At 45.9% G+C, this 12,197-nt stretch overlaps 1 protein-coding gene across 1 annotated transcript; it reads left to right on the top strand.

The window, feature by feature from the left end:
* The first annotated feature begins 1,993 nt into the window (after window positions 1-1,993).
* Window positions 1,994-11,935, top strand: LOC118407342 (kin of IRRE-like protein 1). Its single transcript, XM_035807807.1, has 11 exons — window positions 1,994-2,027; window positions 2,146-2,457; window positions 3,028-3,333; window positions 3,883-4,030; window positions 4,552-4,667; window positions 5,200-5,454; window positions 6,007-6,318; window positions 6,880-7,005; window positions 8,358-8,543; window positions 9,807-9,922; window positions 11,061-11,935. The coding sequence occupies exons 1-11, from the start codon at window positions 1,994-1,996 to the stop codon at window positions 11,202-11,204; spliced, it is 2,055 nt and encodes a 684-aa protein (XP_035663700.1). The 3' UTR covers window positions 11,205-11,935.
* The last annotated feature ends 262 nt before the right edge of the window (window positions 11,936-12,197 follow it).

The following is a 12,197-nucleotide window of genomic DNA, read 5'->3' as shown; positions in this document are numbered from 1 at the left end:
GGGACAGGATGTCGACTTTTCTTCCAATGCTACAGGGCAACCTTTATCTTTTTAATCTTATTTCTAAACGCGTATTCCATTTAATTATATTTGATGGATTCAGTTTGTCTTTCTAGACATAGCATTTAATCTGCTCTGTAATTTTTGTTAATTATAGTTATCATTGAGACAATCAGCACTAAGGAAAGGCAAATATGGCCAGGCACGTTTCCAGTTAGAGTTAGAGCCAGAATTACATATAGACGAGTTTGGCTTGACTTCAAGTAACGATTTTCGCCCAAATTTGGAAGCATCAAACTGTGTTATAGCATCAATATATCATATTTAGCATATCCGTTTTCACGAGCTATTTTCATTTCCTAAAATACTGCTGCTTGATCCTCTATACAACGATACTCCTATTCACTAAGGCTGCGGCCTCGCTGCGACCACACTGCGACATTGCGACCTCTCTGCGGCTTAGCTGAGACCTCGCTGCGACCACACTGCGACCTTGCGATCTCTCTGCGGCTTCGCTGAGACCTCGCTGCGACCACACTGCGACCCTGCGATCTCTGTGGCTTCGCTGAGACCTCGCTGCGACCACACTGCGACCTTGCGATCTCTCTGCGGCTTCGGTGAGACCTCGCTGCGACCACACTGCGACCTTGCGATCTCTCTGCGGCTTCGTTGAGACCTCGCTGCGACCACACTGTGGCCCTACGATCTCTCTGCGGCTTCGCTGCGGCCTCGCTGCGACCACACTGCTTAATAACATTAAACAGAGCCATCAATGAATTTCATAGATCAAAAATAATCCTTTTATTCTTTGTGTGTTTTGCTGTCTTTTCAGGCGTATTTGTCACATTTTGCATGATATTCCTATTATACAGAGAAGGGTAGCAAAGATTGAATTTTAAGTCGCAGCGTGCTCGCCGCCTAGTTGAATGGGTGCCTAACTGCAACTGTTCGTATTACACTGTGTAAACGTACTAGCCGTTAGAAACATAGATATCATTTCAAGGGGTGATTTCTCCGCAGCCGCCCATGGCCCATAAAAGCGCCGTGGTAATTTGGTTGGAGTTGGTAGGACCATCAGGGGAATGTACCGGGAAAACGTTGTAGGCGGTGGTAATATCGCAGGCGTAAGTACATGTGAAGAAAACGTTTCTGAAATTGTAGAGAAGAACACTATACAACATTTGGTATACACCAAAATAGTCTTGTACAACTTAACGGATAGATTTCTTTTTGACATGCGCATTGAGCCATAACAACTTAAGGCGGACAGACATAATAATAGACTTAACACATAACAATTTACGAAATATTACTACAACAGAAATCATTATTTTCGAATTATTACCCGAAGGCTAATTGCAAGACATACATGCAAATACATATACAATACCGTAAAATTAGTAGAAAATATATCTATTCTATTAGAGCAGACAACAGTGGGGCTTTGTGGTCGAAGGAATAGCAGTTTTTTTTCCAAAATTAAATCGTTCACCTTTATTTTTAATCAAGACGTGTCAATTTCCCATCCAAACGAACACATTGGACTATCGATCCTGTGCGCGAAATCCAAACCTTCAATAACTGACGAGCTGAAAACATTTTCAGCTGCACGCTCGGGACCGAAAACATCGACCCCTGCTCACATCTGTGATTATGAGCCGTTTGACCGGGCTGATTGTAACGGGGCTCCGCCGATAAAGGGGAGATTAGGTCTGACCTATCGGTGCCTGCCGTGCAGTAATGGTGGGGACACGTGTTCTGTACGGCTGATCTCCGTAGGAGCAAAGGCAGACAGTGTTCGCTCGTTCGTTCGTCCGTTCGTTCGCTCTCTAGTTCGTTCGTTTGCCGGTTCCTTCCTTCGTTCGTGCCTACATTCAGACCATTGCCGTGTCTAGTGGCACATAGTCACATAGCAGGGTATATTTTTACTCTCCTTGAGGCACCTATTCGAACACGGGGACCCATCCGAAAGACGGGTGCAGTCCTAACGGAGATGCCCTTCCCGGGATTGGACCGGGGGTCTCCCAGTAACTAACAAAATTGAACCAGGAGCTCAGCCTTGAGGCTCCTCCATATTACAATGAGTATAAGTCAAAACATATAAAAATTGAAATACATTGACAAATATTTTTTTTCCTTGCGCAGTTGACGGTGCGTTCTACAGAAGACGGCCGGAATCTAAAGTCGCTCTGCAAGGGGACACAGTAAGTCTTGTCTGTGCGTTTAATGGATTAAGCAGTACGAGTGCCGTTAACTGGCAAGGACCACCGGATAACAGCATCATCTCTAACGGAAGAGAAACTTACGTGTCCTACAAACGACATAAGATAGTCGGAGACCCTTCCCGCGGAGACTATAACCTACAGATTAAGGATGTGCGGGTGGAGGATACCGGAGACTACAGATGTTCCACTCCCAGTGTCAGCGCGGCTGCGCACGCCACGCTTACTGTCGTCGGTATGTGCCATGTTCAATGCTTGTTAATTTTTTTTTAAATTCTTATACTTTAAATTGAAGACTTCTTGTTGGAGACCTAATAAAACAACCATAGTTTGGAACGAAAAGTACAGCTTTCTCTACTTTGTATATTCTGGATTTAAGCGTAGCTTCCAACAACAAAAATGGACCAAATTTTCAACTGAATTCAGTCTTTGGCAAGGGATGAGCGCTTTGTATATGTTTATCCTAATTTCAAAATATAGAAAAAATAAGGCCAGCAGAGTGACCACTGTTGTTAAGAAGTCTGGTTCAAAGTTAACATCAACTCTCATAATTTCACCGGGTGCCATAATAAAACCACATCTATAAAAACATTTTTATGGACTCAAGGTTGTCTTTAACACCTGAATATCTGAAATGTGTAAACCTCAGGATTTCTGATGCTGCATTAGTGCATCTCTTTAAATCTTTGAATCCATGTATATGTGGCAGTATTATAGCATCTGGTGGAATGATAAGAATTGATGTTAAAAAGCTTCTGTTGAATTTGCTGTAACACGTTCTTCGTCCATCTTCGTCCATATACAGTACCAATGGTCGGCCCTCCTGACATCACCGGTGCAGAGCTCCCCCTAACGGCCGGAGACGAACTGCTGCTACGGTGCCGGTCGCGAGGCGGCTTCCCTCCCCCTCGGCTCACCTGGTACAACGGCACCCACCGGTTCGGCTCGGAGGACACGGCTGGCGATGACGAGGGCGGCAGCGTCACGCTGGAGCTGTTCACCGCGCGGGTCTCCAAGTGGGACGACGGCGCCAACTTCACCTGCGTGGCCGACCAGGGTTTTCCGGATATCGTCAGAACTCGGGCGGCGTCTAGGACACTAAGGATCCATTGTAAGAATGCTAAAATACTAACAGCTTTTCGTTTCTTCATTTTCTTCTGTTCCAAAAAAAAAAAGGTAAGGTCAATGACCTGGACGAGATGACTGTCGCCATCGTTACTGGTAAGGCCTATGGGTGTCCACATTTCCAAACCGGGGCCCGGCCGGGCTATTTGTGGAAACGAAAAAAAGAAATGTATACTTAAATAATGCCCACGACTATTCTCTGTACGTCTTGAGTAGTTTGGTGCCTTTTATATCATAATTTTCGTTCCCGAAATCTGCCTGGCTGGGCCCCGTTGACATAGGTCTTAAGTAGCAGACACCCTGTGGCGTTCGACTACAAATTGTAGCAATTGACACTACAGGAGCAAGTACATGTAACTGCATACATATATGGATGTGTTTATAAAGTAATGATAAAAAGCAGTAGTTTTAAGGCTAGAACATGTAAAGGTACAAATTATGTATTTGTATACAAATGTTACTTTAATACTTTGATAAATCGCCCAACAAGCTGTACAAATATCTTATTTGTGATTGTTTCTTTGCTACATTCCAGACCCGCCGACCGTATCCGTCCCCTCCCCCTCCGTTCACGCCAGGGAGGGTCAGGCCGTCAACCTCACCTGCTACGTCGACGCCAACCCGAAAGCAGCCGTCACCTGGCAGAAATTGGGAGGCATCTTGCCTAGGCAGAGCATACAAAGGTCTTCATACTGATATGTATTCTTCACATTTTGCAATCTCATCGTGATTATATTACATGGCATAGTAATGTGTTTAAGGTTCTTGCAGATGTGTCCTAGCTGCTCTCGCTTCTCGTAATGATACGTGTCGTTAAAGTGGAACCGTGGGGTTCAAGCGCCAACAACTGACCAGTCCAACTGGTCTGGACCTTTCGGCCTAGCTATTATGGGTCTGTCTTCGTTACCTGGTGGGCCAAGGTTCAATTTCCGGGAGCCGGAAGCTGCTTCTTCGCGCCTCTTGTATCTTACTGGTTCCCACACCGGGAATCGAACCCGGGCCTTGGCTGTAAGAGCGCCAAATCCGTTTTTCATCAACGCTATGTCAAAAGGTCCGGATGGTGGCGCTTGAATGTTAACGGAGCCTGCAGCTACTGAAGGTGTCCAACTAACATTAACATACATAAGTACAATCAACAGCGAAGTGTACTTTATCTTCTACCGTGTTTGAGGTAGAAAGTTAGGAGTTTTTTTTATCGTTTCAGAGAGCGGAGTCTGCAGCTGCTGAAGGTGTCCAAGTACGACAGTGGTGCGTACCAGTGCCGGGCGGATAACCGCATCCTGCCCATCGGTATCGGCTCCATCCGGCTTGAGGTGTTCTGTACGTACCATGCATTTGCACCATCATTCCACTAGGGCCGCAACCTCGCTGAAACCAAGATTTGTCAGAGCGCTCACGAAGTTCATAGATGAAAACTATCACCCTTTTTTTAGTTTAGTTTTCTATACCCGCATCCTACCCCTCGGTATCGGGTACATCCGGCTCGAGGTGTTCTGTACGTATCATGCATAAGGCCACATAGATTCGAGTAAATGCCTGACACCCTCTGGGCATCCCAAAGCTGATGCGAGCGTACAAAAAAAGTTGAGCCAAAAATGAAATTGCCTTTATTATGAGCTATGTGATCAGGAAGGTTGAGCAAATCCAAATGATTGAACGCACAGAACATAAAACGTTTAATGTGCAAGCAGTAAGTTTACGACAAAATCAGTTTAATAGCCTTCGTAATTTTGTGGCACCTCGTTCATACGAGAATGAACTAAACTGAACTGCAATTTAGATAAACTTTTTAAAACTTTAAGTTAGGGTTAAGAATTTGATTTGTCTAATGTTTGTACGATTTTGGGATTAGACCCGCCACAGATCGACTCCACTTTGGACAACAAGGTCACGGTTATCTACGGAAACGACGACTTCTCCCTCAGCTGTTTCGCGGACGGAAACCCGAAACCGAACATCCGGTGGCGGCGGAAGGATACAAGTTTGTACTGGGAAAACCCGCTGCGGTTCCACCGGGTGCGCTACGACGTGGAGGGGACGTATCAGTGCGTGGCCACCAGCGATGGCTTCCCTGTCGTCACGAAAGATGTAGCGATAGACGTTGCCGGTAAGCGTCTACACGCACGCAATTTACTCTTAAGGTAGCTTTAGGGTGCAGCTCTGTTTGTATAGCCATTTACTGCCGATTGGTAGTTCATTTATTCCAGAGTTTTTCAGTCTTATAACCTTTTGGAGGCCATGGGGGCAATGGGTTTTTAAACACATGTGTGTAGGGCATGGTATTGGAAGGTGCTGTATGTTTGTCTACTCATCCGTCGACATCGACAGGAGAATGGATCATCGGAATTGGAGCCCAACCCTCACCGTCCATCGCCCTCTAGCTCCCCCGTCAAAGTCAGGTACCCATTTATACAACTGGGCGGAGTAAGGAAAGTTGGGTAAAGGACGCAACGTAGCTGGTAATGTCATGAATCTCCAAGCAGATTTTACGGTAGCATAAGATAGTATCAAAAGCTGGCAAAGGAGTGTAGCTGGCCTTCGGTAGCCAAACACACTCCTAGGCTGGCTTCACTCCTTTGCCAGCTTTTGGTACTATCTTATGCTACCGTAAGATCTGCTTGGAGATTATCTTAAATCTACGTCTACATTCCCTCTCCAGGAAAGCCTCACATCGAGGCCCGTACGTCGCAGGTGTACGTCAATCAGGGTGACATCGCCAAGTTCTACTGTGACGTCACCAGCGACCCCCTGCCCAAGTCCGTGGCCTGGCTGTGGAGAAACAGCGACGGGGTGGAGAGCGTTGTCATGGAAACCAACAACGGCGTCACCATGGCAGAGAAGACCCTGGGCGGGACCAAGACGGCAACCCTGGCCATAGACCACGTGACCGGTGACGATGAGGGCATCTACATCTGCAAGGCCGCGAACATGTTCGGGTCGGACCAGCGGGAGGTCAGGCTGATTGTGAAAGGTTAGGCCCTAGGGTAGCACGAAACCAGTAAACGAAACCAATGATAACATAGGGTATATATATATATCATACAGGGTCACAAGATACGGCGCAACAGGCGCTATCTGTGGTCATGTCGAAGACTTAGTAACAAAGTCCATCGGTGGCATTGATCGACATTTTTGTACACAAAGTAACACGCTTACCAACAACTTGAACAAGCTTTTGATCAGTCTTCTGACCCACATCAAGTTGAAATGACCCGAAGCCTATGTCATGTGACGTCAGCAGCTGGTCAAAGGTGCCCAGCAGTCGGTAATGGCCCCCGTCTTTGTTGAGGGACGGTCAGTCACTCAGTGGGCTCCAGTGTACAATTCCTCTTTTACTTCTCTTAGAAAATAATCCTGCTTGGTATCTAAAATTCTAGAATATTTGTTGACTATTTATACAATCTTTATGAATGCATAACACTTCGACATTGTGATTATCGTAATGATTGATTTATGGTAAGACTGTCCCCTTATCATCGCTGCACCGTTGGATCACAGCCATTTTGAAGTTGCGTATATTTTGATCTTCCAGAATCCACCTCCTCCATCATCGCCATCATCTCCATCTCGGCGGTGGTGGTTGTCCTGGCAGCCGTGACCGTCATCGGAGTCTTCGTCGCCAAGAGGAAAGGACTGCTCTGTGCGGATGAGAAGCCTAGTAAGCGTTGCAATCTGCCTATTGTCTAAGAGAGTAGTCTCCAAGCAGACCCTACGGTCCTTAAGATAGTATCAAATCTGGCCAAGGAGTATAACCGGCTCCGGTGGCCGACTGACTCCCTTTGGCCGGTTATGCTTGGTGACTATAACAGAGTTACTAACTCATGATATCAAGTTGAAAAGCTTTGATAGAGCTAAACTGCATATTCCAAGTAATTATATACCAGCTCTCGAACACAGATGATCAATATGAAAATGGGCCACCCTAGCTATAGGCTCAGCTTTGTAAATGCACCATAATCATAAAGTAAAACATGAATCATACATTTTGCGTGCATAATATGCCCCATTTACCAGATGCCTCTCAATGTTTTTATTCTGTATCTGTATTTCTCTAGCCGGTATAATACCCCCCTCACATTAGGCGCGATTCGATCGGAAGACTAGTTTACGAGCTCTAAATGACATTTTCGTAAGACGTCCGGTGTTCTCACGATCATCTTGCGATTTTTAGGGATCGCCGGCAATTTCCAGGAGTCTTACGACGGTCGCGATGCAGCGAAACATGTTCTTAACATCTCTGAGATCGCAGAGCTCGTTACCGAGTCGCAGATCGTGCGTGCAAATCGTGCGTACCTCGCAAGGGCATCGGTCAATAGTCTTGCGTCAATCCAACGATTGAAGACCGATAGGCGAGCACAGACATAGTTATTAATCATCGAGCGCAAATCGGATGGCGAACGCCCGTCAGTTGGGCAACGTTCGGGCGACGTTCGCCCGACTTCCGTTTGTTTACAAACATTGAATTTCTGGGAATGTGAGGGTAATTCTAACATTTTGGGCCCCTGTGTTAGTATGTAGGCAGGCTTTGTGACACACTTTCCTTTCTTGTGTCATTTCCATTATGCCCGCGCATTCCATTCATTGGTTGGTTAAAAAGATTCCGACAACAAAATAAGCAACATTTATTGATCTCTTGACTTTTTTTGAGGAACGTTTTGTGTTACCTTGTCCGCGTGCAAGAGGTCATGGGAGGTTCATTATCATAGATGTATTCACCGTCGATCGCATGAGCTTCGCTTATATGTGAGGGGGACAGTATTTGGGCGAAAAATACGCAAGACCATCTTAAGATCTTAAAATCAGCCGACCTTCCTGCGATCGCGAAGTACGTGGGAAGATCGTATATAATGTGAGGAGGGTATAACCACCCTTCGGCGTAACACACCAGCTTCGCGACGCGACAGCACCTGGTTATATTACACTGAACTGACCGCCACACCTAACTTTTGCATATCTATCTGCAAACGTTCCTTAAAACTGACGATGATGATTGAATCCTCTTGTCTCCAGCCACCCCAGCTCTGACCCCGTCCCGGCCCGTCCCGCCCCTGCCGAAGTACGGGCGGAAACCCGGCCACGGCACGAACGACTCCGGTGTGGAGGACCTGGAGATGCAGGAGATGGACGGCACGCTCAAACCGCGGCCTCCGCCCAGAGTGGACAAGGACTGGACTTCCATAGGACTCTCATACCCACGTAAGGATAAGGGCATACTCACCCACACGCACACACACACACACACACACACACACACACACACACACACACACACACACACACACTCAAAACCGCGGCCTCCGCCCAGAGTGGACAAGGACTAGACTTCCATAGGACTCTCATACCCACGTAAGGCGCGGTCACTGCCTAGATACGTTTGGGGCCGCATCTGGTAGCAGCGACACTTAGCTGCAGTGCGGAATACAACCAGAAAGCATTGCAATAAGGAAGGTGATAAAACCCATCATTCGGTAAGTTTGATGATTCTAGCGGACTACATAGGAGAATCTGCTAGTATTGCAACTTAACCCACTCCAACACCTGGGCGCTTTTTCGCCTTATTGCTTATGTATAGCCTTTATTCTGATTGTCCTAGTAATAATAAAGGCCTACTTATGTTAACTTTCCAGGTTTGGCCCACTCCAACACCCTCCCGCCGTACTCCACTGTAGTGCACTTACACCTCTATCACTGTACGTGTCTGTACAGGTTTGGCCCACTCCAACACCCTGCCGCCTTGCTCCACTATATATAGTACACTAACACTTCTGTTTTCCAGGTTTGGCCCACTCCAACACCCTGCCGCCGTACTTCACTGCAGTACACTTACACCTCTTTCACTGTACTAGTACGTGTTTTATGTCTGTATGCTTGTCCACAGGTTTGGCCCACTCCAACACCTGGGCGCTTTCACGCCTTATTGCATATGTATAGCCTTTATTCTGATTGTCCTAATAATGATAAAGGCCTACTTATGTTAATTTTCCAGGTTAGGCGCACTCCAACACCCTCCCACCTTACTCCACTGCAGTACACTTACACCTCTATCACTGTACGTGTCTGTACAGGTTTGGCCCACTCCAACACCCCCCCCCCCCCACCTTACTCCACTGTACATGGTACACTTACACCTCTATCACAGTGACTGTACGTGTCTGTACAGGTTTGGTTTACCCTCCCACCTTACTCCACTGTAATACACGTACACTTCTGTTTCCACAGGTTTGGCCCACTCCAACACCCTCCGCCGTACTCGACTGTAGTACACGTTCACTTCTGTTTTCCAGGTTTGGCCCACTCCAACACCCTCCCACCTTACTCCACTGCAGTACACTTACACCTCTATCACTGTACGTGTTTTATCTCTGTATGCTTGTCCACAGGTTTGGCCCACTCCAACACCCTGCCGCCGTACTCCGCTGTAGTACACTTACACCTCTATCACTGTACGTGTCTGTACAGGTTTGGCCCACTCCAACACCCTCCCGCCGTACTCCACGGTGGAGCGGCAGCGGCCGGACGGACAGGACCCCCGCCTGTCAGCCTGCATACAGGAGGAGACCAGCGTGGCCGTGGCGGTAAGAACTGCAGGAAGTTTGAATAAATACAGTAGAAGCCGCTTGATTGCACGGCCTATTTGTCAGTGAATTTCGTGCACTTATCCGACTGGTGCAATAACGCGAAGTTATCTAGCTGGACTGCTTTGGTTTCGGATTTGGGGATTCAGTGCAATCAATCAACAGAAGTGTGCATACGTTGTGCATTTAACTGGCTTCTACTGTACCTTAATGGACCTTACACGAAAAACACATCCCATTCTCTTTGAAAAGCAATCGTCTAGTCCTTTTTTCACGTGTAGATCGATAGGAATATTGAGGTACATAACTGTACAACAATGTCGGTAACATCCGTTTCCAAGCATTGCGTTGACAAGAAAATGTCCATGGACCAAAGCATTATTCAGGACTTGTTTTGACGTGTTTTGACATAGATACTGCCCTGCCTGGAAATTAGGTGATACAAGCGCCGTAACAGTAATGTATTCTTCTTGGTAGTCCTTTGGTAGCGGAGATGATATATGGAATGTGTTTAGTCCAGAAATACTCTACAAATGTCACTTGACACAGGCGACAGGTGATTTTGGTACCATAGTATTCGTCAAAAATCACTTACTCAAGCAACTGTATATGATTTGGCAGTAGCTTGAGTAACTGCTTTTTGGCGTATCTTATTACCTGGATGTCTAACCTTCATCGACGTACTGTAACAATTGTATGCATGAACGTTGATGTAGGTTAGACATCCAGGTAAGAAGATATGCCCCACATTTAGCTCCTGCAACTAAAATAACAGGAGTTAATTGACTCATTTGCATTAACTGTGTCTTAGCCTTGTTTCCCATTATTGAAATCCAAAATTGTCTTCAGCTTGACTTTGCCTTATTTTTGTTGCTATTGGAATCTTTAGCTTGTCTTTTTCTAACATGTCTCTTATTGGACATCTAAAATTATCTTCATTCATAGTTGGGGTATAAAAAGATCAGTTCTTCCAGATCTCTTCAGTGTCACAGGCGAAAGATGGTGGATACCATCTGAAACGTCTAACCGTTTCCAAAATCATATCCAGTTGCTTGAGTAACTGTTTTTTGGCAATTGTATGCATGTTTTATAGCGCATAACTAGCTAAAATGAGTGGCTAATACAAATGCTCCCCCAGGTTGAAGTGGAGCCCCCGCCACACCCGCCCCGAGACAAGAAGGGCCCGTGGAGGCGGCAGGGCGGAAACAGCGCCGCCTTGCGGGCGGGAAACAACCACCAGGCCGAGAACATGCTCAACGAGATACAGGCAGACAGCTTGTGATTATTCTGTGATTCAAGTTTGGACAAGTTTGACAAGTTTTGTTCAAAATGCACAGGCTTTTTTTTACGAGTTTGCTCAGTGCAAGGCCATTGACCACTTCTAGGCACTTTAAAAAGCTGATATAATTTACAAAATGCACAAGGATTATTCAACTATATTCGGCAGTTCGACGTTGTGCTCCACTGTACTAGTATTAACTACAGTAACTGTACAGTTTTGCGTGCTCCGTATGTGTTCAGGGAGGAATGACTCTCGGGTATTCAACAGCAAATTAGTAGCCTGTACCACCCAGTGTGTCAGTCAACGTGTATTGTAACGGGCTAGTAGGCAACTACAGAAGAAAAGGGGGGGGGGGGGCTCATGTCTTGACTTTGTCTTAAAAAGCCATGTTGATTCGAATGTACGGTTGACATCCCCCCAAAACGATGCGAAAAAATGGGGGAGGAATTGCCTTCGTTGTGAGTTCTGAGTCATTTGTAATGTTGAACGATTGACTTAACAAACAGAGATCGTATTGCGAACAGTGGTCATTTTCGCTCTTTCACATCTTCAGTGACTTTTTTTATTTGAACGACATAAGTATCTTTTTTTCTCTGTTTTTACGGCATAAATTTGCTGATTTTGTCGTTCCTTGTTACGACTGATAGTATGGTCGAAAACCTGGGAGTATGAACATTGATTTGCATGTGGATGTCATACAATGGAATCACTATGTCCTAAGCTTTAGTCTTCAGAGTCGTCAATCGTACAACCAGTCTGATACAATTGTATGTGTCCTTCATGCACGTGTCAAAAGCTCTTGAACGAAGATGTTTTGAGATATCCCATGTTAAACAGCAAATCGTGTGCGCTGCTGCCTTGTAATGTGTAGTTTTAAGTAGGAAGTTATGTAACACTGGTTCACCTTTATCCGAGGGCGACCTATATCCGTTGTTAAAATTGAAGACGAATAAATCTTTACTTCTGGATACTTCATTTTTATACAGACGTTTC

Source organism: Branchiostoma floridae, unplaced genomic scaffold, assembly GCF_000003815.2.
Source record: "Branchiostoma floridae strain S238N-H82 unplaced genomic scaffold, Bfl_VNyyK Sc7u5tJ_1307, whole genome shotgun sequence".
Lineage (NCBI taxonomy): Eukaryota > Metazoa > Chordata > Leptocardii > Amphioxiformes > Branchiostomatidae > Branchiostoma > Branchiostoma floridae.
Note: the sequence above shows the minus strand (reverse complement) of the source record. Positions and strands in the feature narration are given on the sequence as shown.